The sequence below is a fragment of the Crocuta crocuta genome, unplaced genomic scaffold (genome assembly GCF_008692635.1).
Source record: "Crocuta crocuta isolate KB4526 unplaced genomic scaffold, BGI_CrCroc_1.0 scaffold409, whole genome shotgun sequence".
Lineage (NCBI taxonomy): Eukaryota > Metazoa > Chordata > Mammalia > Carnivora > Hyaenidae > Crocuta > Crocuta crocuta.
The window spans coordinates 1454213-1478243 of NW_027528006.1; the positions used below are offsets into that span (position 1 = coordinate 1454213).

General features: G+C 40.6%; 1 protein-coding gene and 1 pseudogene across 1 annotated transcript in view; one reads left to right on the top strand and one right to left on the bottom strand.

The window, feature by feature from the left end:
• Positions 1-277: 277 nt before the first annotated feature.
• LOC144222409 (rhomboid domain-containing protein 3 pseudogene) lies at positions 278-1709 on the bottom strand (annotated as a pseudogene).
• A 9591-nt stretch (positions 1710-11300) lies between these two features.
• The window catches only part of EMB (embigin), a 41686-nt gene continuing 28955 nt past the window's right edge, over positions 11301-24031 (top strand). Inside the window, exons 1-5 of the mRNA XM_077752888.1 lie at positions 11301-11415; positions 11483-11566; positions 21995-22111; positions 22601-22690; positions 23179-23268. Of these exons, the coding sequence (XP_077609014.1) occupies positions 11301-11415; positions 11483-11566; positions 21995-22111; positions 22601-22690; positions 23179-23268 (496 nt within the window). The remainder of the gene's footprint in view (positions 11416-11482; positions 11567-21994; positions 22112-22600; positions 22691-23178; positions 23269-24031) is intronic.

Genomic DNA, 24031 nt, shown 5'->3' on the forward strand with positions numbered 1-24031 from the left:
CAAACTGTGGAGGCATCTCTGCCCAGCTTATTGAGGCCCCGGAGAGGATACCACCATGGCGTTGAGGTCACTCTTTCAGGTGTTGCAGCAGGTATTTGGACATCCTGCCTGACTCCACCATTGTGGAAACCTCTCCAGATTGTCTTTGCCAGCGTGTTGCGACCAACTCCCTCAGGTCACATCGTTGCCCTGCCCTGTCCTGCTTATTTGCCTGTCTGGCTCTCAGGAGACTACCACCCATAGGCAGAGCCTCTTGTCACCCGAAGGCCTACATGTGCTAGGGAGGATCACGGCCCTGGGGGGTGGGCACGCAGCTTTTCCCCTGAGTCACCAGGGCCTCAGTGCCCCCCTCCCCCAGCCAGCAGTGACATGGTAACCTCCACGTGGCCTGTGGCTGCCCGTGCCACCAACGCCTGCTCCGTGGGGAAGCCCGTGCGCTCTAGCTGCTGTGGCCGCAGAGAGGAGACAGAGGACTTAGGCAGCCAGAATGGGCTCTCCGGACACGGGGCTGGCTCCCCAGGGAGTGAGGGCTGGATCCCCTGCAGCATCTGCCCACAGTGGGGCCCAGGCCAGGCCCACCTCTGAGGAAGTCCCCACACCTGGCTGGAGCTGGGCTGAGCCTTCACCGTGGGACCAGAGGCTAGGGGAGGCCTTGTAAGGAGGTCCAGGGGCAGGAGGCCTCACTCCATTGGGGCCGATGACAGGCAGCACCACCAGGCTGCCCGAAGTAGGAAGGAGTCTAACTGGCCTGCGCCCTGTCTGGGCTTCTTGCAAGATGCCCTCTACAGTGCTTGCAGCCACAGCTCCAAGAGCTCCAGCCACTGGACAGCCCAGGCTGCATAGACCAGGCCAGCAAGGAAGCCACAGAATAGCTTCAGGAAGGGTGACTTGTTGCTGAGCAAGCAGTAACCATGGCAGCACACAGTGGCAGTACCCTCTGAGGCTGTCTAGAGTAGTAACCCTGCCCCACCAGCAGGGCCAGGCAGACAGGCATGTAGCTGTGGCCACCAGCTCAGGGTACCCTGAGGCCTGCCGGCAGCACCACTGGCCTAGCAGCCAGAGGGAGCAGTGTGGAGGGGGCAGGGCAGAGGCATGCAGGAGCCACAGAGTGCCCAGGGAGCACACCCTCACCAGCCCAGAGCAGGTCACATAGGGCTGTGTAGCCAAGGGCATGGGTCAGTAGTGGGTGCTCCAGCAGCAGCTGCGGGGTCAGGGTGAGGCTGGGGCAAGCCCCCACCGGCCACAGCTGCTCAGCAACGCATGGACAGTAGAAGGGTGTGTGGGTGGGTGGGGTGCTCTGGAATGCATACCACGGCTCAAGGTGTCAAGGGTGGTTTTGGGCTGTGTGTTTACTGGGAAGTTGGGAGGACAGAATAAGAACACAAGGCCGGAGAAGATTCTTCCTAGTGATAGAGAGCCGCAGTGTAGGTTGGACTCAGCTTTGCAACTTAAAAGAAAAATACCCATTCCTTGGGCCTCAGTTTCCCTCTTTGCAAAGTGCAAACCCTGCCTCCAGAATGGTGAGTGGGGACCCTGGCAGAGGGTTGAGACCCCAGCTTCTTCATGAAACCCAAGAGCTCAGAGCCCATTCTGCTTGCACTCAGGACCAGCACCTGTACGCTACCCTCTCCTGGGCTACCGCCATTAGTCAACCATTTTTCTAGGTCCACATCTCTTCCCCCAGTCCTCCCGCCAGCCTCTGGGTCCATCCCACTTTTTAAAATTTACAAAAATAAAAAAATACAAACATTTATTTTAAAATACCTTTAAGGGCACCTGGGGGGCTTAGTCAGTTGGGCATCTGACTCTTGATCCAGCTCAGGTCTTGATCTCAGGATGATGAGTTCAATCCCTGTGGTTGGGCTCCACGCTGGGTGTGAAGCCTCCAAAAAAAAAAAAAAAAAAAGGTTTAAAAAAAAAAAAAAAAAAAAAAAAAAACTCGAGAGAAGTTAAGAAGGGAGAGAAAAAGAAACATGAGAGGTGGAACAAACAGCCCGAAATAAAANTATATATTTATGAACACATTTAACTAAAATTGTGTAAAATTTACATGAAGGAAAAGTTAAAATTTCCTCAGACTCAATAAAATCTCCATTTTATTGAAAGGAATCAACATTACTAAGTTGTCGACCTTCCCTAAATCAATCAATAAATTCAGTATGATTTCTCTTTAAATACTACTTTTGGAGGGCCTGGGTGGCTCAACTGGTTAAGCATTAGACTCTTGGCTCAGGTCATGATCCCAGGGTCAAGGGATTGAGCCCCACTTCAGGTTTCATGCTGAACATGGAGCCTGCTGACAATTCTTTCTCTCTCTCTCTCTCTTTGTCTCTCTCTCTGCCCCTCCCCAGCTCATGCCTGTATGCCTTCTCTCTAAATAAATAAATAAACATAAATAAATAAATAAATTCTACTTTTAAAAGTAACTGATCATGAGAGGTGCATTCAAAAGTATCCATTAAGTACAAAAACCTTTAGTAAGTTAGGAATAAAAGAAAACTTCCTTTGTATAATTATGGGTATCTTTCAAAAATTGTATTTTCAGGTGTATACAACCAGTCCAAGATTTCTCAAAAACATTTAAGATAATCTTCAAGTGGGAGTGCCTGGCTGGCTCAGTCTACTGTGATTCTTGATCTTCGGACTGTGACTTTCAGCCCCATTTTGAATGCAGAGATTGCTTAAAAATAAAATCTTTTTTAAAAAAGAAAAATAATCTTCAAGTGAAGCTCAGTCAGAAAAGTCCCATATATGTGCTCAGAGTGATTAAAATAAACTTTTAATCCCCATAGTCTTAAACAAAAATAAACAACTAAACATCACCCAACACGCAAGAAGATTTAATATGGAAAGAGAAACTAATAAAAATTAGCAACAAAAATTCTATTTAACAGATTACTGTAGGATTTCTAGTCAAAGTAAGAAAATAAATTATACTTTCATTGCTACTATTCGGTATGTTTTGACGAGTATATTTTTGCAATATTTTCTAATATTTTCTCCCTTCCTGGGGTGCCTCAGTGGCTCAGTCGGTTAAGCGTCCGACTGCAGCTCAGGTCATGATCTGGCTTGTGAGTTTGAGCCCCGCATTGGGCTCTGCTGACAGTTCAGAGCCTGGGGCCTGCTTCAGATTCTGTGTGTCTCTCTCCCTGCTCCTCCCCTGCTCATGCTCTCTCTCTCTCCTTCAAAAATAAAGATCTCCCTTCTTGTCCCATAGTTTCCCCTTTAATTTGATTTACTCTCTTAATTTTGAGAACCTTCTTCAGTAGCTTGCTGAGAAAAAGTATGCATGGGGGATAACTTTATTGAGATAGTTCATACTTTAACATATATTTAATTTGTCCTCATATTTAATTGACATATCAACAGGACCTACAACTCTGATCTCGTCTCCTTAAATGTTCTTTTTCATAATAGCTTGTACTTTTTTCATAGATACAATATCATCTTTTAATCTGAGGATGTTTATGATAATACTTGTGAGAATAAAAGTACAGCATAAAGAATATAGTCAATGATATAATAGCACTGTATGATGATAGATGGTGGCTACACTTGTGAGCATACCATAATAAATAGAGTTATAAAATCACTATATTGTACACTTGAAACTAATGTGACATGTGTCAACTTTAGTAAAATTTAAAAATTTAAATTTTTTAAATGTTCATTTTTGAGAGAGAGAGGGAGACAAAATGTGAGCAAGGGAGAGGCAGAGAGAGAGAGGGAGACACAGAATCTGAAGCAGGTTCCAGGCTCTAGGCTGTCAGCACAGAGCCTGACGGGCTCGAACAACCATGAGATCATGACCTGAGCTGAAGTCGGACTCTTGACCGATTGAGCCACCCAGGCGCCCCAAAATATTTTAGAAAAAGGGAAATAAAAGAGTTCTTAGCATCCAGCGTTCAGGGTGTGTAGAGACTGATCTTACTATTTTCAGGAAAGCAGCCATGCTGCTGACTATATAGAGGCAGAACCAACTTGTAAAGTTACACTGAGTCCTAAGAAGGGCTGTACATGTGGTTTAATTCTCTATGGTCGTCCTCTTAAAATTAGCAATTTTTGAACATCGAGCCTTCATTTTAGTTTTGCTCTGGAACCCCAAATTATGTGTCCAGTACTGAGTACTCACACCCCCAAATCTGCAGATCAAACTAAAAACCAGTTTTACGCTTTTCCATTTTCTCTGAGGCTAAGAGAGGAGCCTTGCCCAACAATATACAGTTCAGGTGGGGATCTGGAGATCTGCTTCTAAATTAAACGTCACATGATTCTCTATTCTATTGCTGCTTTTTATCCTTCTTTCCATCACAAAGCAGCTGTGTCTAAGTCTAGCTTTGTCTGGGCACCAAGGTCACAGCACGCTGGCAGCTGATTTTTCTCTACCATGCCTACATGTGTTGGCCACAAAATCCATCAAGAAGGCTGCTCTCTACCAACAGTGAGGTGGAGTTCTTCCCCTGAACGCCAAACATACATTGTGTGCCCAGTAGAGTACTCTGAGGCTAGCAGGCCTCCTCGGGTATTGTGCCGTCTAAGAGGAGGTATTGGATGACTTGTGCCTTTCTTTCTGGTGATCACATCCATTATAAGTTTGGCCAATAAATTCTTTTTTAAAATATTTTATCTTTGAGAAAGAGAGAGAGAGAGAGCATGAGCAGGGGACGGGCAGAGAGAGAGGAAGACACGGGATACAAAGCAATTTCCAGGCTCTGAGTTGTCAGCACATAGCCCCATGCAGGGCTTGAACTCACAAACCATGAGATCATGACCTGAGCCAAAGTTGGACACCATCCAGGCACACTGCCATTAAATTCTGTTCCTTAGTCCATTATAGTGACTTGGTAACATTCATTCTGAGCTCCAGTGCACAGAAAAACACAGCTCCAAATTGGATGCATTTTGCACAAAACTACCTCAAGAAAAAAATACTGCTATTGTGTAACCTGTAACAATAATATTAATAACAACAAAAATCACGACGAACATCCAAATATTTTGTTTTATAATTTGCAATACTGCCAAAACTTTCATCTTGACAACATTTGACAGATGCATTCTATATACCTGTTTTAAAGGAAAGGAAACTGATATTTGGAGTGGTAATTCTTTCTAAATTCACAAAAAGATTAAATGCTACTGCTGTGACTCAAAACTACTGCCTTCAAATATCCTTTTAACCAGTGTGAATATGCAAGGCTGTCTCATCCACACACAGAAGTTTCTTTTTTTATATGCTGTCTCCATTTCTGCTAACTTTCTGCACTGAAAAACCTAAACCTTCTTCAAAAGTTCTTTACCAAAGAAAACCTGCATTTATTAGCCACTCTCCTTAGCAACCATTAATCTTCCAGAACGAATACAAAGCTGCTTTGCATCAGAATGCAAACTAGAGTTACTATTTATTGATTATGCTACATCTTCAAAAATACATTTATGAAGCACCTAACAGTTTGTTAAAACTAAAATAGAGTATGCTGTCTCTATAACAGTTTAACAAAAAAGAAACAAGGACATCACTACAAATGGCCAAACATCTAATTGTAGAGATGAATTCATTTTATCTAACTTTTAATTCTTATTTTAAAAAATTCGCAAAACGGTTAAAATGTCATGGGAAGTAATAATATATTGGTTCTATTCTGAGATAAAACTTTACATAAAGTCAAATATTTGGATAACGTTAAAATTTTAGGGACACCTGGGGCGGCACAGTCAATTAAGCATCTGACTCTTGATTCTGATCTCACGGTCATGAGATCAAGTCCTGTGTCAGGCTCTGTGCTGAGCATGGACCTTACTTGGGATTCTCTCTCTCCCTCTCTCTCTCACTGCCCCTCCCCTGAGTGCACGCATGCACACACACATGCACACACACACTCTCTCAAAATAAAGTTTAAAAAATTAAAAATAATTGAAACTCTTAAATCATTAATAGTGAAAAATATTCTCCCTCACCGTCTCCCTCCAGTGACGGTGGCATTGGAGAGACTGAGATAAAATTTTAGGGATCAAGGCTTTGAGATCTCCAATTTTGTCTTTTATAAGCTGCTTTGTCTCTAAAATGTGAATATGAGCTAGATCTCTTGAGACTCAGTCTGGTTACTAAATCTTTACTACTCTCAGGTATATATTCAGTTATATATTCAGATATTCAGATTATTTAATTTTCCTTCTTAGTCATGTATTTGGTGAGCCGCTTCTTCTCATCCTCTTAACTAGACCTATCCACTTCCTTGAGGTAACTTGAAATATGAGAAACAGTCAGGAATATTAAACAAATAACAAATAAATAATTCATTTAAATGACTGGTGAGTTTATTGCCCAAAATGCTGAAATGTCATAAAATTCTAAAATAAAAGATAGCCTAAAATGACAGGAAGGTGAATCATAATTATTACCATAAATCTTCATAATGATTTTACATTTATAGAGAATAACATTTATGTTAACTTAAATTTCAAACAGAAAATATAGAAAGTAAAAAATACTAGAAGAAAACATAGGATATCTTTATTTTTTCCTTAAAACAATGAAGGTCTTTCTGGTTTGACAAAAACAAAGCCATTTTTTAAAAAGACTGGTTAATTTGACTACATAACAAATAATTCTTGGTGGTAATGTCACAAGACACACTGGGAAAAGTTATTACCAAAAACTAAACAGACAGGGACAAATGATGGAAGCAAATTTGGATTCTACTGAGGCCTCTCTCCTGGTCCTGTAGATGACTACCCTCTGTGTCCTCACATGACCTTTCCTGTGTGTGTGTGTGTGTGTGTGTGCGCGCGCGCGGGCGCGCGCACGCGCGTGCACACTACCTTTGGTATCTCTTCCTCTTCTTTTAAGGATTCAAAATTGGATTAGGTTCAAGATTAGTCATATTAGCTTCTGGGCCAACCCATATGACCTCATTTAACCTAATTACCTCTTTAAAGGATTATCACTGAATATAGTCACATTCAAGGTACTGAGGGTTAGAGCTTCACCATATGAATTTGATGTGTCTGGGGTGGAGATATAATTCAGACCATTACATTTTTTATTTGGCTATGGCATCCTTTTCCCTCCCTATCAACTTATTTCTGGTGCCAAGTGACAATATGGTATCAGGATCTGGTCTTTGATTCTTCACCTTTATGTCAGCATGCCCAGAGAGTCAGCTCAGTCAGTCACAAGGCTAGCTGAATCACACAGCAAAAAGTCTGTATACCTTAAAGCCATTTCTAAACCGGGTGGCTAGCAGTAACTTGTTTCTCTACCAAAGGGACCACAGAACACAAAACTGTATTATAACAAATCTCTATGAAATGTATCCTTAACTCAAGTTGCTCGTAGCAGGATCTCAAAAATGTTCACAGCATCCCATCTGACATGTGGGAAAGTGAGATCCAAGAGCAGCTGGAGTAGAAATAAGTGGTCATATTAAATAATTCCAGTTACAATGTTTACTTTAGCAAATTTTACAAAAACATATGTCCAATGAACACGCTACGAGCTCCTATCCCAGGGCCTTAGAATGTGCATCTGTACAAGGCAGTAGAAGGGATCCAACTTCCCTTTCTAATGAGACAGGGCCTCCTTTGGGGTTGGATGGGGTGTCCGCATGTGAAGTGGGTACAAGGCATATCAAGCCGGGGGAGCATCTGCTGTTGTTTCAAAGAATCAGGATGAAGAAAGGTTGCCTGGCACCATGGAGAGGTCTGGAGCGGTTATTTGACATATTCAGGGCTCCTGCTTATATTTGGAAAATGCTTCTGTATTTAGAGATAGTTCTACTTTCGGAATTCTGCCTTCTCTCAAACACTTAGCATCTCCTCTGGAAGCTAGGGGTGAGGCCTTACACTCCGGGGTGAGCGAGACTGATTTGGAGGGGAGCAGAGCAGACCTCCCACTGGCTAGTGCAGTGGCTGCAGGGATCGCCAAGGGCCAGCTGCTGACACGCAAGAGGCCTCAGGGATGGGAGTGGATGTAGGGTGTCAAGTCCCTGGCATTTCATGTTTGATGGGGGAGGCATCAGTGGTATCCATGAATTCTGGTGTTTCTCAAAGTTTATCCTTGAGCCTGTTTTTTCAACAATCCCAAGAAGTACCTGACAACTTTTAAGTGCATATTTTTCTGCTTCAACTACCGAGACTGAATTTTGTTGTTTGCAATGACGCTTGTACATTACATTTTCACATACTAAAAATGCTCACCCCAACTCATAATAAAACAAATGTAAATTAAACTGTAAATGCATGCTGTTTTCAACTGTCAGATTGACAAAAATAGAAATTGTGGTTTGTTGATTGATATAGGGAAACATATATTTCCCTCTCCTATGTTACTGTTTGATATAATGTTTTTCTTTAATTAAAAGTTTTAAAAATTAAGTATTCCTTTCCATAAGAGGTAACCCTCATCCACATTCCCATCCTCACTTTATTTTTTTTTCCTGGTTTTTGTTTTTGTTTTTGTTTTTTTTATGTTGAGAGGGAGAGAGAGTGTGTATGGACAAGAGGGGGTGGGGCAGGGACAGAGGGAGGGATAGAATACCAAGCTGGGTCTACACTGACAGAGTCCCAACGCAGGGCTCTAACTCATAAACTGTGAGATCATGACCTGAACCGAAATTAAGAGTCAGACACTCAACCAACTGAGTCACCCAGGCCCCCCCATTCTCATTTTCATACCTTTCTAGGATCCTGTCGTATACTTTTCACTCAATGACAGCTTATATCCTAAAAGAAAAAAAAATAAAGATTTTATAGCATTATTTTACAAACATGAGTTCTGGGGGAAAAAAGGAAAAAATGTATTTCCTAACTGATTCTCTAATAAGTAAAAACAAAGCATACTAGAAGTAATTATTTTTTTTTTTAGGATACTGCCGGAAACACAAAGACATATACAACCATCTTGAGGTACTAAGAAGAGTTGTAATGTGGTTGGGAAGGAAGAAGACATAATCACATAACCAGTTGTATACTCATAAAATATTTAAATGTAACTTGAAGCCAACAATGAAGGTCAAGTCACAAAGCTATAAATTATTAATTGTCAAATTAATCCTGGGGACAGTATGAGTTCAGAGGAGACCATTTGGATAATTTATTGTGGTGACGCAAGCTTCCCAAAAATTTAGTGGCTTAAACAACAGGTGCTGTCTCCCAGTCGTGCGGGCCAGGAGTTTGGGTGGGGCTTAGCGGGCCAATTCTTCTCCATGGAGTATCAACTGGGGTCACTGCATGGTACTCAGCTGGGGGCTGGCCTTTCCTGAGGCTCCAAAAAGAGACTGTCACAAATCTAGCATCTTTCTGCTCCCTCCACAGGGCATCTCATTGTCCTGTCCCTCTCTGCAGTTCGGGATTCTCACGGCTGTTGATCTCTAGGTAGTCACACTGCTTTCCTGGCAGCTGTATTGTAAGAACAAGGAGGAAGGAAGTAGATGCTTTTGTGGTTTGGATTTGGAAACTCACACATTGTTACTTCTGCATGTTCAATAGATCAGAGAGGTCACAGAGACCACCCGATCTCTTTGAAGAAGGGAAACACAGGGCTCTCTTTCCCCCTCAGTACACCGCATGGTGAGGACAGTGTCAAAGTATTTGTGGCCATATTTAGTTCATCATGGAAGGAAAGGTCAATTTGGACTAGAAAGGTCAGAAAAAGCTATACAGGGAAGGTATTATATAAGCTAGTTTTAAAGACTATAGAACATTTGAAGTTGAGATAAGGCCAAACATATTAACTATCTAAATATAAAAACAGTTAACAATGGGGAAAAGACTGTCAAAATGCTTAGCAAAAATATAATTATATTTCTTTCTCAATTTATCTTGCTGTAACAACAAACATGATGGTGGGAATTAGCCTCAGCTTGGGCAAGTCACTTTTTCCTTTTTACCAACACATGGATTCAACCGAGAAGATAATTTTTCCTTAAACGAGGTCAGCTCATTTGAAGTAAAGTGAATTTAAGCTTATTCCCCAGGACCACCAGGACCACCTGGGGAAGTCAGTCAATGTTCAGCTTATTTGGAGAAGTGCTCACTGTTCAAACTCCAAAGGTATAGACAAATGATTGTAGTTAATCCTGAGACAGGATTCAGGGCAGCAAGACTGGAGAGTGATTTAGCAACCATTGATCAGACAATTTGGGTTTAGCAAGCTTGGTCAAGGTCCCAAGGGAGTCCATGATGTAAAATCTTAATCCTTACAGGGTCTCTTATAAGGCTTTGTTTAGAAAGGGTTAATCATCATAACCATAATTTTCTCACTGAGAAGAATTTTTCCTGAGATTTGTAGTTCGTAGATAAATAGTTCTCTAGAGTGGAGTGTTTTTTTGTTTTTTTTAATGTTTATTTTTAAGAGAGTGCAAGCAGGGGAGGGGCAGAGAGAGGGAGACAGAGGGTCTGAAGTGGGCTCTTTGCTGCCAGCAACCAGCAGAAAGTGGGGCTTGAACTCATCAGAATGACCTGAAGGAAGGCTGACCTTCAGCTGACTAACCCATCCAGGTGACACCATGCAGCCTATTTTGAACCCAGTGCGTGGCACTTGGTAGATTATTTAATATTAATTAGATATTAATATGCTTGTATTACTCATATTCTCTTAACACCAATTTAAATAATCTACACTCCTCAGAAATTCTGCCTATGTAATGTTAAACCAGAAACAGGCATACTTTAGAAATACACCAATTAAAACTTAACCTTTAACTTTATTCTTCAGTAAAGTGAGCATACTTCTTGTTTAGCACTTCAGTTTTCAAAATTTGTATCTCACATTTTCTTTAAAGTTTTTTGGCACCGATATAATGAATTTATGAATATCAAACCTGGCATTCTCAAAACAAAGAAAGAGGGAACAAGATTCATGAGAAATACTGAAAATCTTTTCATGTGTTCTAATACCCTGGAAAATCATCAGGTCTTACTTACTGCTCTTTTATGTAACATAGATTTCTCCTCCTCTCTCTGATAGTTCAGTTTTATTTTATTTGGTGGGGAGCACTGAAAATTCCAAGCTACAGCCATGCTGGGTAAGAGATAATATGGTCTTAGAACTGTGGTCGAGTTTGACGAAGGTCAACAGGCTTGTGCCGTTTACACAGTCTCTACTTTCGGTAGTTTTTGTGTCTTCACCTCTAGGTGGCTCCTTAAAAGCTGTTAGGCAAGACAAACAAAAGAAAAAGAGAAGCAGACACCATGGGGCCTTGGGACTCGGAAACCTTAATCTAGAGAGAACCGGTTAAACCTTCAGAGACTGGAGGGGAGGGTGTGTGCCATTGGAGAGCAGAGAAGAGTCGTCCAGGATGCAGAGCAGCTGGAGAGCACCTAGCACCTGCGCAAACATAAATCTCCTTAATAGCCCAGGACGTCCCGGGGGAGCGGAAAAGTGTTCCCCATCCTCTCATCTGTCTCATCAAAGTAAAGCAGTGAACCTGCTTCAGACGAACTGCACAGAATACTGTAGACATACATACATACACACTAGGAGGGAACAGGCGGGCTAGACANCTGGCCCTCCTGTGTCTCCTCGCCGCGGCGCGCGGGAGCTTGGCGGACGGCCAGCCCTCAGGTGCGATGGCTGCAGGGCCGAGTTGGGGCGGAGAGTGCGCAGCAAGGGGCGCGCGGGCCTCGGTCCCCGTGGGCTGAGGGCTTGGTGGGGAGAGGCGCGCGGATGCTGGAGACGGCGGGTGCGGACTTTGGCCAGGCTTGGGTTGTCCAAGCTGGACGAGACGGCTGGGGCGGCTCGGGCTCCTCCGCTCCGGGGAGGGAATCTAGGGACCGAGAGCGAGCGCCCCGCGAGTCGGGGGCGTTGGTAGTTGGGCAGGTCTGGGCGCTCCTGGGACGAGGGCGGCCGGGTGCGGGGGTGCGGGCGGGAGCAGGGTACCAGCTCTAAGGTGGCAGGATTCCTGAAAGCCACCTTCCCCAGGGCCAGCTCCCTTCGCTTGAGTCTGTAGTGGGCTTAAATAGCAGCTCCCTGCCTGGCAGGTGGATTGGCCCTGAGGATGTTTTTTAGAGCTGAGGTGAAATAGCGTAACCACAACCACTCAACGAAAGCCCCCCACTCATTGGACAGTGTGTGCATCTTCTTTTACCATGGTTTCTGAAAACGAAATTGTCGTGGTTTTTGTTTTAATTGTTTCAGACACTTTGAAACAGGGATCAGTGTACAAAACATTTCCAAAACCCAATACCAGATTTGGCATTGTAGTTTCACTTGTTTATAATTACTTGTTATGTTGAAAGTATTTCACCCAACCTACTTTCTAGTGCAGGTTTCTGTGTTACAAATATTAAAGTGCTACCAGCTAATTAGGACAACAGACTGCCTTTCAGGTTGACAAATACTGCCTACCGCCAACTAAAATTAAGCTATTCTACACAAGGTTTTCAAACTTTCATAGGAATTCACCTTAGGTGCCTATAGCCTGTAGGTTTTTTGTAACATATAATAAAGATGGAAAGATAATCAGAGGATAAGATTTTTCAGTTTTTATAAATGTCCTTTAAAAGGCCCAGTGCTTAAGTTGGACAAAGCATCTTGGGTTGCTTCAGTTCGAAAATTTCCTTGCCCCACTTCCTAGCCACTCACCTCTTTTTCATTCCTGCTACTTACAAAGAATGGTCAAGGACTTTTTATCCCCTGGCGCTATTCCTGATCACTCCTGGTTCACTCAAGACTGTTGTTGAAGCTCTGAGAGCCCTTGCATTCTGGTTAAGTCCTGTGGTTCTTCACTTGGCTCTGTGTTAGAATTACCTGGGAGTTTTACAGATACTGATACCTGGATCCTGCCCTCAAAACTTTTGATTCAGGTCGTCTGGGATTGAAGCTGGACATCAGATATTGTAAAAGCTCCCATGTGATTTAATCATGCGAGCCTAAGCCGGTTGAAAACCACTGCTTTAAAATTCCAGTGGCCTACAGAGTGCACCACTGGGTGATTATTTATACTGTTGGTAGCACGGAGTCAGGTTTAAGTTGGCATTCAGAGTAGACTTCTATAGAGAAAAAAGTAGGAAACAAATGAAGGTGGAATAAGTTAAAGTTGTAAATCAATGGGAAGATGTAGGTACGTATGGCAATTGTCTCTGTATGTATATAGTGTCAGTCCTGGCCTTTTCCTCCGCTTAAGCTAAATCTGTAGAACGATGTATTGTACAAAAGGCATGAAGTTAGCATCTCATTTTAAGGCATGATCAAAAATTGTGAAGCAACTTCATTTCATTTTATAGAATCTGTATTGATCTCTGTGAGATTCAGTTTTCTCTTTGCTAAAGACTATAGGGGAGTTAATGACTATTTTTTATGTAGGTGCTTTGAATTACCTGGAAATAGGTACTCTTATAAGCCTAAGACACTGGCCAAATTTTAATAATAAACATAGTTATAATTTGTCATATTTACTGTATAACAAGTGGGCCAAGCATTGCACTGTGCAGCATACAACCCTATGGTTTAACTTTTATTGTCCCCGACTTTCAGATGAGGACATTGGAAATTAGGGAGATTAAATAATTGCCCAAGTATATAAAATTATTTAAGCAGTAGAACAGGAAATTGAGCATTGTTCAGTCTGACTCCAATGCCTGTTTTCTTTATTTTTTAATTGTTTTAAGTAAGCTCTAAGCTCAAGATGGGGCATGAACTCATGACCCTGAGATCATGGGTCACACGGTCTACCAACTGAGACAGCCAGGAACCCCCTCCGGTATCTGTTTACAATATTCAGTTGTCTCTCTGAAATAACTGGGTATGTCTATGAAAGTTTGGAAACACTGACAGAACATGGTGTTTGGATTTAAATGCTTGATTTGAGCTGAAGGGAATGCTAACATGCTTTGATTTGTAGAATAATGTTAGGGAAAGGACTCACTTTAATTCTTTTAAGCTGTTTCAATTAAATAAGAAATGTAAAATCACTTTATTAAAGCAACTATCAGATAAATGGGAATATTTAAACATCATTAATATTACTCTTATGTGGAGCAGATTGAGGGAATGGGTCATGTTTATTTTGAAAAATATGTTTGCAAGAGAAACATTTGAAATGATCATTTTTAACTTCTGCGGGACATTGCTTCTATCCTTTCTTGATCACCCACCTTCCTTTCTAGAGATACTCCCCATCCCACACATACAGCAACCGTCTAGTAATAAATATTTATGAGAACAGGTATTATTGGAGCCTCTACATGTGCCTGACATTGTGTTAGTCTAGATCTAAGTAGAAAACTTCAGCAGCAATTTTTTAAGCAGTTTTGAGTCATTTTTAAAACTGTTTAAAGGAACAGATTAACTATAAGTATAAGATAAGCCCTGAACTTCTTGTGCCAGAAAGCAATGAAGTGCTCAAAGAATGATGGGCCGTGTCAAAGAGATACAAGAGCCAGAGACTTCCCAGTGGACAAACCTGGGACAAATTGAGCATCAAAATAAATAATAAACTAATAATAATACTAATGGACTAGTATCCATTAGTATCCACTGGAGAGTGCCCATTGAATAATACAGGTATTTATGAGTACATACTGATACAAATTAATTAAATAAATCAATTGAAAGTTTGGTGAGGCACAAAATATTACACAGTTTTAAAGTAACTTCCCACAAAATTGGTGAAGTCATATTAATGAAAAGGGAAAAAGAACAGCTTTACAGTGGAGAAGCCTTTACTCCAGTGATCAAAGTGAAAACCATCAGCAAAGAGAGGATTAAAAATTGTGAGCCATCTGATAGTATACAAAGGGAACACAACATCACCTCTGTGATATATTTGCCAAAGAGATCTACTCCAAATCTAATCATAGTCAACATAACTAACCTGGAACTATACTGGTCATAAAAGTCAAGAATGACTAAAGCTGTTCCTGAGTTAAGGAGAATGGAGGGTCATGACAGCTGAGAGCCTAATTCTGAACTGTAACTTTGGCTAAAAGGCACATTTTAGGGACTTTTGTTGAAACTGATGAGATGTGGGATGCAATGGTAATACGTAACTGCTAATTTCCCAGTTTTAATGGCAGTGTTGTTATGGCTTGGGGGTTATGTCCTTTGTAAGGAATGTACAGTCATGTTTCAGAGGGGAATTGGTCATCAGGTCAGCAGCTTATTCTCAGATGGTTCAGGGGAAAAGTTATTCTAAACTTGAAACTATTCTCTTTGAGATCATTTGGAAAGAAGGAAAAAGACTTTCAACTCTTGAGGCCTAGGTGACTCAGTTGGTTAAGCGTCCGACTCTTGATTTCAGCTCAGGTCATGATCTCATGGTTTGTGAGTTTGAGCCCCGCATTGGACTCTGTGCTGACAATGCATAGCCTCCTTGGGATTCTCTCTTTCTCTCCCTCTCTTGCTCTCTCTGCCTCTTCTCTGTTCTCTCTCCCTTTCAATAAACAAACAAACAAACTTAGTGAAAAAAGAATTTCAACTCTTTCTGGGAAAGCTTCAGTTAACATAGACATTAAGCCACAATGAGAGTTGAGAAACTGTCCTTAGTTTATGTAATTAAGTATCATTTTTCAAAGGAGTATTTGTCCTTAAACAGATTTTAAGTGTGGAGGCTATTTGTCCTAGATTGTATTCTTTTGAAATTACTGTTGTATCACTGGCATCCCATATTTCACTATATAATGTGAACCATAGAAATAAAACAATGAAAGACACACACAGTGACATAGAAGGAAAAAACCTCAGGGCACCTGGCTGGCTCAGTTGGTAGACCATGTGACTCTTACTCTAGGGTTGTAAAGTTGAGCCCTACACTGGGTGTAGATTACTTAAAATAAAATCTTAAAAAGAAAAGGAAAAAACCTCACATATTATATGAAAATAATAAACCCCCTACTCCTGATGAAACATAGTCACTGTTCACATAAAGTATCTCAAATAATATATTGTTAATGTAGAAACAATAGGTGTTATCTTTGAAAATCGTGTTTTTTTATAATCAGAAATAATGTTTGCCTGCAATTTTTAAAGTTGTGATTATATCGGGGCTCCTGGGTGGCTCACTCAGTTAAGCACCTGACTTTGGCTCAGGTCATTATTCTGTGCTGACAGCTCAGAGCCTGGAGCCTGCTTTAGATTCTGTGTCTCCCTTTCTCTCTGCCCCTCCCCCGCTCATATTCTGTATTTCTCTGTTACAAAAATAATCATTAAAAAATTATTTTTAAAATTTGTGATTATATTATTACTAATATATCTCTACTCCAAAGATAGAATCTTTTTTTTATAGTCTTATAATTACATAGTTCTGAATCCTGAAAGGGAATTTAGATATATCATTTCATTGATCTTGAAGCCCGAAGTGCTTTCCTCATGTAGCTAGGAGCCTGGAGCTAGCTAATAGCTATAATAGATTTCCTGGTTTGCATTTCAAAACTCCATCCAGCCCTTAGTGCCTCTCTGTAAAAGGTCCTCAAAAGGCCCCTGTCAGGAGAGGGTGGCTGGCAGAAAACGGTGGCAAGAGATGTTCTTGCTCTAAAATATCTACACCTAAAGTGTATAGAACAGGACCTCAGGGCCAGAGGGCCATTTGAAGATTACTAAAAATAATCACATTGAAGAATCAAGAGTTAAGGATGTACTTGTTTTGAAAACAAGGTTTCTCAACCTTGACATTATGACACTTGGGGCTGGATAATTCTCCATTGTGGGGGACGGTCATTATAGAATGCCTAGCAGTATTGCTGGCCTCTCCTATGTCGTGGGTGAGTTGTGTCTCCAAAAAAGTTATGTTCAAGTCCTGACTGTTGGTACCCATGAAAGTGACCTTATTTGAGAGTAGGGTCTTTGTATATGTCATCAAGTTAAAATGAGGCCATATGAGATTAAGATAGACCCTTAACCCAATGATGGTGGTCTTTGTGAAAGAAATGAGAGAGAGATATGGAGACAGAGACAGACACACACAGAAGAAAGATGGCCCTGTGAAGACAGAACCAGAGATTGGAGTGATGCAGCTAACAGCCAACAAATGCCAAAGATTACTGGCAACCACCAAAGGCTAGGAAGAGGCAAGGAGGGGTTCTTCCCTAGAGCCTGCAGAAGGGACAAAGCCCTGCACCTTGATTGCAGCCTTCTAGCTTCCAGAACTGTGAGAGAATAAACGTCTTGTTATGTTAAGCTGCTACATTAGTGGTCATTTGTATGGCAGCCCTAGAAAACTACTGTAACCTATTAGATACAAGTAGTAACCTCCTCCATTTTGTGACCTCCAGAATGTCTGCAGACAAAGCTAGATGTCCTGGGGAGGGTAAAAGTCAGCCCCACCTGATGTTTGAACAGAATGTAAGTCTTCTCAAAGAATAATCTAGTGGGTGAGACATTCAACAAACCCATAGTCTTTAGAAAGAGCAGAAATCCTAGTCAAACCTCGGGGATTTTATTTTTTAAGAGTTTTATTTGGCCCAAGTTTCACTGTTAAAATATCTTAATGGCTATGTAGAGGTAGTTTGAAACAAGAGTTTTCACACTGCCCTTCAAAATATATTTTATTGCAATAATCATATTTAAAAGAGAAGAAAGGACCAATTTGCTTATATTTCAATGTGACCAAGTTTTAAAAACAGTTTTACAAGGCTATGTAAACGTGCATACTGTTCGTCATTAAGCTTTTTAATTCTACAGTTTTTTGTTTGTTTTTGCTTGTCTAAAAATGGCCTTTTTGTCCAATGGTTCTGATTCTATGTAGGAAAAAAAGGAGTTCCCTGTTTGCTTTTTTTTTTTATCTGTCCCTGACTTAGAAAGTCTGACTTATAAATGTCCCCATCAGGAATTTATTTTCTCGTCAAACTTTGACAAACTCTCTCTGGCTTATAGTGTATGGGAATCAATATAGCTTTATTCTCCCCTTCTTTCTACTATTGCTGTTACAGACAGGGGATAAGAATACCATATTCTGTGGGGCGCCTGGGTGGCTCAGTCGGTTAAGCGTCCAACTTCAGCTCAGGTCACGATCTCACAGTTCATGGGTTCAAGCCCCACATTGGGCTCTGTGCTGACAGCTCAGAGCCTGGAGCCTGCTTTGGATTCTGTCTCCCTCTCTCTCTCTGTCCCTCCCCCACTCAGGCTCTGTCTCAAAAATAAATTAAAAATGTTAAAAATTAAAAAAAAAGGAATACCATATGCCTCAAATCCTGAAGTAGAAGTCTAAAAGCACTGTTTATTAGAAATATTGGTAATTGGATATTTTAATGCTATAGTTTAGTCATATCATGGCTCAAATGGCTTTTGCAATTTGGCATGGGATCTCATGGTTATATATAGTGTTGCTTCCATGAGGAAATATACTCTGAGTTCCAAACCTCTGTTTTATAAATAGTACATATTATCCATTCCTAGGTTATAATCTTTTTGCAGTTGGGCTGCACCTTATAATGCTGTGTATCAGAGAATGCTAAAATTAAGATTTATTAAAAATAATGTTATTATGCATATTGATAGCAATCAATACATTATATGGAGGAGAGAGAAAAAGAGAATGATATTTATCCTAATAATGATTTTTACTTACACCTTTCTCTAAACGAAGTCCTGCCAAGATTGTAAAAAATAATAAAGAGATTGGGGGGATTCAGAGAAAATGCCTATTCTTAAACAGAGATATGGTTGAACTTATTTTCTGATTTAGATGAAAGCAAATCTTAAGACCCAATGCAGTGTTCTCCTCTTTTCTTTTCTTTCCAATTTAAATGGAGCTCCAGAATTAAATATGTAAAAATGTTACCTTAATATTTTAAGTGGAAATTATAGCATGTTTATTTCATTTAAAAATGTTAACGCATAAATTATAAGCCCATCTAGCAATGTCTATTATAAAATGTACTATGTGAAAGATATGTAAATAGAGACTGTTTTGCTGTTTTGCATGAATCTAATAATAGGTGGAATTGGGATGTTATTTAGTTCTTTGATGCGACATCCTCATGCCCCATCACCCTTGCAGATGGAGAGAAATCCTTAATCTTTAGAAAAACTATTAGATGTTATTCTTCTACATGGCATTTTTGCCACTACCTATAAAAGAATGCCGAGTGGAAAATCTCCAGCAATGATTAAGAAGGGGGTAAGCAGCATACCTTGAGGAATATATTCTATGATCTTGGCACCCTCACTCAATGTTATACAACTTTTCTGATCCTTCCTTTTTCCTCCATGAAATGAAAGCCCAGGTAACAAGTCAGAGGCAGAACTTGGATTAGGATACAAAATTTCTGCCTCTCCACTTTGAATTTCTTTCTGTGACTCAGCCTAATCCTTTCGGGGAAGTATTCAAACCACATCTGCCTAACTGTCATGCCAATTTCCTTTAAACATCAGTCTCAGCTGAATCAGCCTTCTGCCAGTGTCCTCCTACTGAAAGCAATAAGGTTTACATTCCCACTTTTTTTTGATTAAACAAATCTCTTGGCTAAACAAAGGACTCTCACTTTTGCTATTCTCACACCTTCCGGAGACTGCCCTCCCTTTTCCCACTCGAGACATTTGTGTACCTTGCCTCTTACAGGGACTTTTCCCAAGGCAAAACATCACAAGAGTTACATGTGTTCTTTTGCACTTGGGCTTGTTCAGTGGAATCCAGAGTCTGATCAAGATAAACGCTTTAGAAGGGGATGTAAAGTTAAGATACAGGTGGTGGCTGGTTTATGGATGGCCGTACTTATAATATATGGACTGGCAGTGGGAAGTGGTCACAACAGCTAGCAGATCCTGAAGCTACCCAGACTTCCCTACTCTTAAAGCCTGGTTTTTCTTTTTCCTCCTATTCCTTCAGCTTCTGTATGCTTGGATTTCACCCACACCAAGCCTAGACCTCTCTTCTCTTCTTATTCAGATACAGGTGGGCTCTTCCATCCAGGTCCTGATACTGAGAAATGACAAAATGACCCCACTCTCTAAGCTTGTCTCTTTGGCATTATCTCCACCAGCAAAGTCCCTTAAAAATGTAAATCCGTCTGCACACTCTGCAGCCTACATGCCAATTTGGGAACTACATAGGCTAGTTATAGTCAGTACTATGAATGGGTGGCACTCTGAAATTTTAATGACTTTCAATCACAAATTGTGGGCTTAATCAATATTAATATGATCCATGTCGCCCTGTAGGGACCAAGTTTACTCAGCTTCATAGTCCTTACCAGCATCAAGCATGTATCAGGTGCTCTACATATTTACTTGTTTAAGGGAAATAAGAATAAGAAGTAAAACACTTTTTCCAGCTTATATCACATTCTTATTGCTGTTGGTGGTATGAATAATACTACTACTAATACTAATAAATGATATTTCTCATATTTCTCATATCATTTATTAGTATTAATGATATTATCAAAGGATTATGGGCTTTTTTAGGCCCATAAAGAATGTGGTGGGAACCCTCACAATTGCACTCAGCTCTGCAGTAGGCTAGGCCAAGAAAAGAGAACTCCCGAGGAAGGAAGCAAAAATATCCAAGTTGATGTTTTGCAAGTTTCACAGAACAGATGATATAGAACAGCTCATTCCTTCCCATCCGCACCCTCCTGGCTTCTGATCCATAAGTCAATTGCATCCGCCTTCATCTTCCTGAAATATTTCCTCTTAAATACAAGGAAGTGAGCTATGCCCAAGAATGGAAAAAACAATATTTTTTAAATGAGAAGAATGATGATAAGAGCCTTTTTGGCTGTGTGTGTGTGTGTGTGTGTGTGTGTGTGTGTGTTTGAGAGAAATAGGGAAAGAGAGAAGGGGGGAGAGAGAGAGAGAGAGAGAATATAAATGAATCAATATTAGATGTACATGGAAGAAATGTTTTGTATTCCTGATAGCCCAGTGAGAAACTCAGGGCATATTTTCCTATATAATCANATATAAATGAATCAATATTAGGTGTACATAGAAGAAATGTTTTGTATTCCTGATAGCCCAGTGAGAAACTCAGGGCATATTTTCCTATATAATCATTGTCAGAGAGTGGTATGATTTACATATTAATTTCATTAAAGGATTAAGGAGGAAGTACATTCTACCTTCCAAAGCTGCACTGAAGTGATCAAGCCTTTGGAGCACAGCTTGTTGGAGAGCTAGGTTCTGCTGGGTAGATTTTTTATTAGGCAATATTGGAAAAGCTATCTGTAAGCTGAAGCCACAAAAGTGATCTGACTTTGATAATATTTTTCATGTGAGCAAGAAAGGAACTGGAAACCTAATCTTGCACTAGGAGTAAGTTTCTGAGCAGAGTATTAAGAAAGTGAAATAAAAAAAGGCTCAGGTTTAATTTAAATTGAATGAGATGTTTAAAGAATGCAGCCCAGACTACAGTCATAAATAATCCTTTTTCCCTTTTCTGACATACTTGATAGAGTTGGAGTGGTTTTCATGGGAGGTAAGTTCAGGTGCCTTAAAGTCAAAGAAACAGTAGCCAGAATATACTCTCGAGGAGAGTGAGCCAGATGGAAATGGAAACTTTTATCTTCAAAAGTTTTCAAAAGATGAAAGAAGTGACAGAGGAACACCAAAAGTCAGTTTGGTAGATGGCTGCTGGGTCTGTAGCTGGAAGACAAACAGCAGAAACCTTCACTGTACATTCATTGTATCTTCTCTCCTCTTTTTATGCCCTTTATTATGTTTGTTCACTCATCTTCTTTCTGCCTCTTCATGTCTGTCTTTTTTTCTGCTACTCTTATCTAATTCCTCAATGTCTTCATTTATGTTTTAGAAAGAAACTACAGATGGTCGGCTAAGACAATGACTTTTTTATAAAGTCACTTGATATAAATCAGTAGGGATTTTTCAGTAAAAAAAAAAACACAAAGAACAGAGAAAAAGTTGAAAATTTGGTCACATTTAATAGCTCAATATATTTCTGAACCTCTGGGATCATATGAGACCTAGTTCATTGGAGCTTCCTGAAACATTGTTTTCCATTAATAGTATACAATATAGCATTTTAGCTGTTACACACCAGTTTGTTGTTATTTCTTCTTGATAATAATATGTAATCACCTGTTCTTTTTCTTACAGCTTCACCTTTTACCAGTCTACCCACCCAAGAAGAAATGACGACAAAGAATTCTAACCTTTCCTTGACGACAAAGTATTCTAACCTTTCCTTGGAGAGTCCTAACATATCACTGACTGGTAAATGTATCTCATTTCAAATAATACAGTGCCCCCCAAAGTTTTTATTTTTAATTAAGTGACTGCATTTTGCCTGGTGAAGTATTCATCCCTGCTCATGGTCTGATGGGAGAAACACAGCAATACCTCACCCAATTAGAAGAGAGCACGTAGGAGTCTAATGCAAAGAGGGCAGATTGCTTCGTGTTCAGGGAGGGGGCAGCTGGTCAGACGTGGGAAGGTTAAGGAGACTCTAGAAGAGGGATGCCAGAGAAGAAGGGAAGGTTCCATCTGGTTGGCAGATAGTCTTATGTTTTCATCAGTTCTTGCTGGTGCGTCCATTCAAATCTCTCTGCATTGAAGGGAGAGTTCGGGCCTCTCCCGGAAGAGCTTTAGGCAGAGAAATGAAAGATGCTATCAGATGAGTCAATGACAGTGCTATGGAAAAATAAGTGAAGTACTGTTTTGTCTTGATAATAATATGTAATCACAAGTTCTTTTTTCTTACAGCTTCACCTTTTACAAGTCTACCCATCAGAGAAGAAATGACGACAAAGTATTCTAACCTTTCCTTGGAGAGTCCTAACATACCACTGACCGGTAAATGTACCGCATTTCACATAATACAGTGCCCCCCCACCCAAGTTTTTATTTGTAACTGACTGCATTTTGCCTGGTGAAGTATTCATCCCTGCTCATGGCCTGATGGGAGAAACACAGCAGTACCTCACCCAATTAGAAGAGAGCATGTAGGAGTCTAATGCAAAGAGGGCAGACTGCTTCGTGTTCAGGGAAGGGGCAGCTGGTCAGACGTGGGAAGGTTAAGGAGACTCTAGAAGAGGGACTCCTAAGAAGAAGGGAAGGTTTATTCTGATTGGCAGATAGTCTTATGTTTTCATCAGTTCTTGCTGGTGCGTCCATTCAAATCTCTCTGCATTGAGGAGGGGTCTGGGCCTCTCCTGGAAGAGCTTTAGGCAGAGAAATGAAAGATGCTATCAGATGAGTCAATGACAGTGCTATGGAAAAATAAGTGAAGTACTGTTTTGTCTTGATAATAATATGTAATCACAAGTTCTTTTTTCTTACAGCTTCACCTTTTACAAGTCTACCCATCAGAGAAGAAATGACGACAAAGTATTCTAACCTTTCCTTGGAGAGTCATAACATATCAGTGACTGGTAAATGTACCACATTTCGAATAATACAGTACCCCCCAAAGTTTTTGTTTTTGATTAAGTGACTGCATTTTGCCTCCTGAAGTATTCATCCCTGCTCATGGTCTGATGGGAGAAACACACCAGTACCCCATACAATTAGAAGAGAACATGTAGAAGTCTAATGCAGAGGGCAAACTGCTTCATGTGCATGGAGTGGGCAGCTGGTCAGATATGGGAAGGTTAAGGAGACTCTAGAAGAGGGATGCCAGAGTAGAAGGGAAGGTTCCATTTGGTTGGCAGATAGTCTTATGTTTTCATCAGTTCTTGCTGGTGCGTCCATTCAAATCTTTGTGCATCCTGGAAGACCTTTAGGCAGGGAAATGAAAGATACTGTCAAATGAGTCAGTGGCAGTGCTGTGGAAAAATCAAGTGTTCTGTGCGGAAACTCAGCTTTGCTTTCTTTTTCACAGTTTTGGATTCCAGTATTTCAAAAGTAATCTCAGATTTTTAAATTAGTAAGAGTAGTCTGTTTTAGTAACAATGTTAAAGGTATAACTAGAATTAAAATAATGTTAACCCATTTATTGGGTCAGTAGCATATTTTATCCAATTACCTGTTCAGTCTTTAACTGTCCTTTTGTCTGAAGAACAGTCTTCTCTTTTTCTCCTACGAAAAGCATGCTTCCCACATCTCCCATCTGATACCAAAGGAATGTTTGCACTGACCTTTTTTGGAGAACCTTTGTTATGACTTTGTACAGCTGTTTGTTCTCAGTCTTTATTC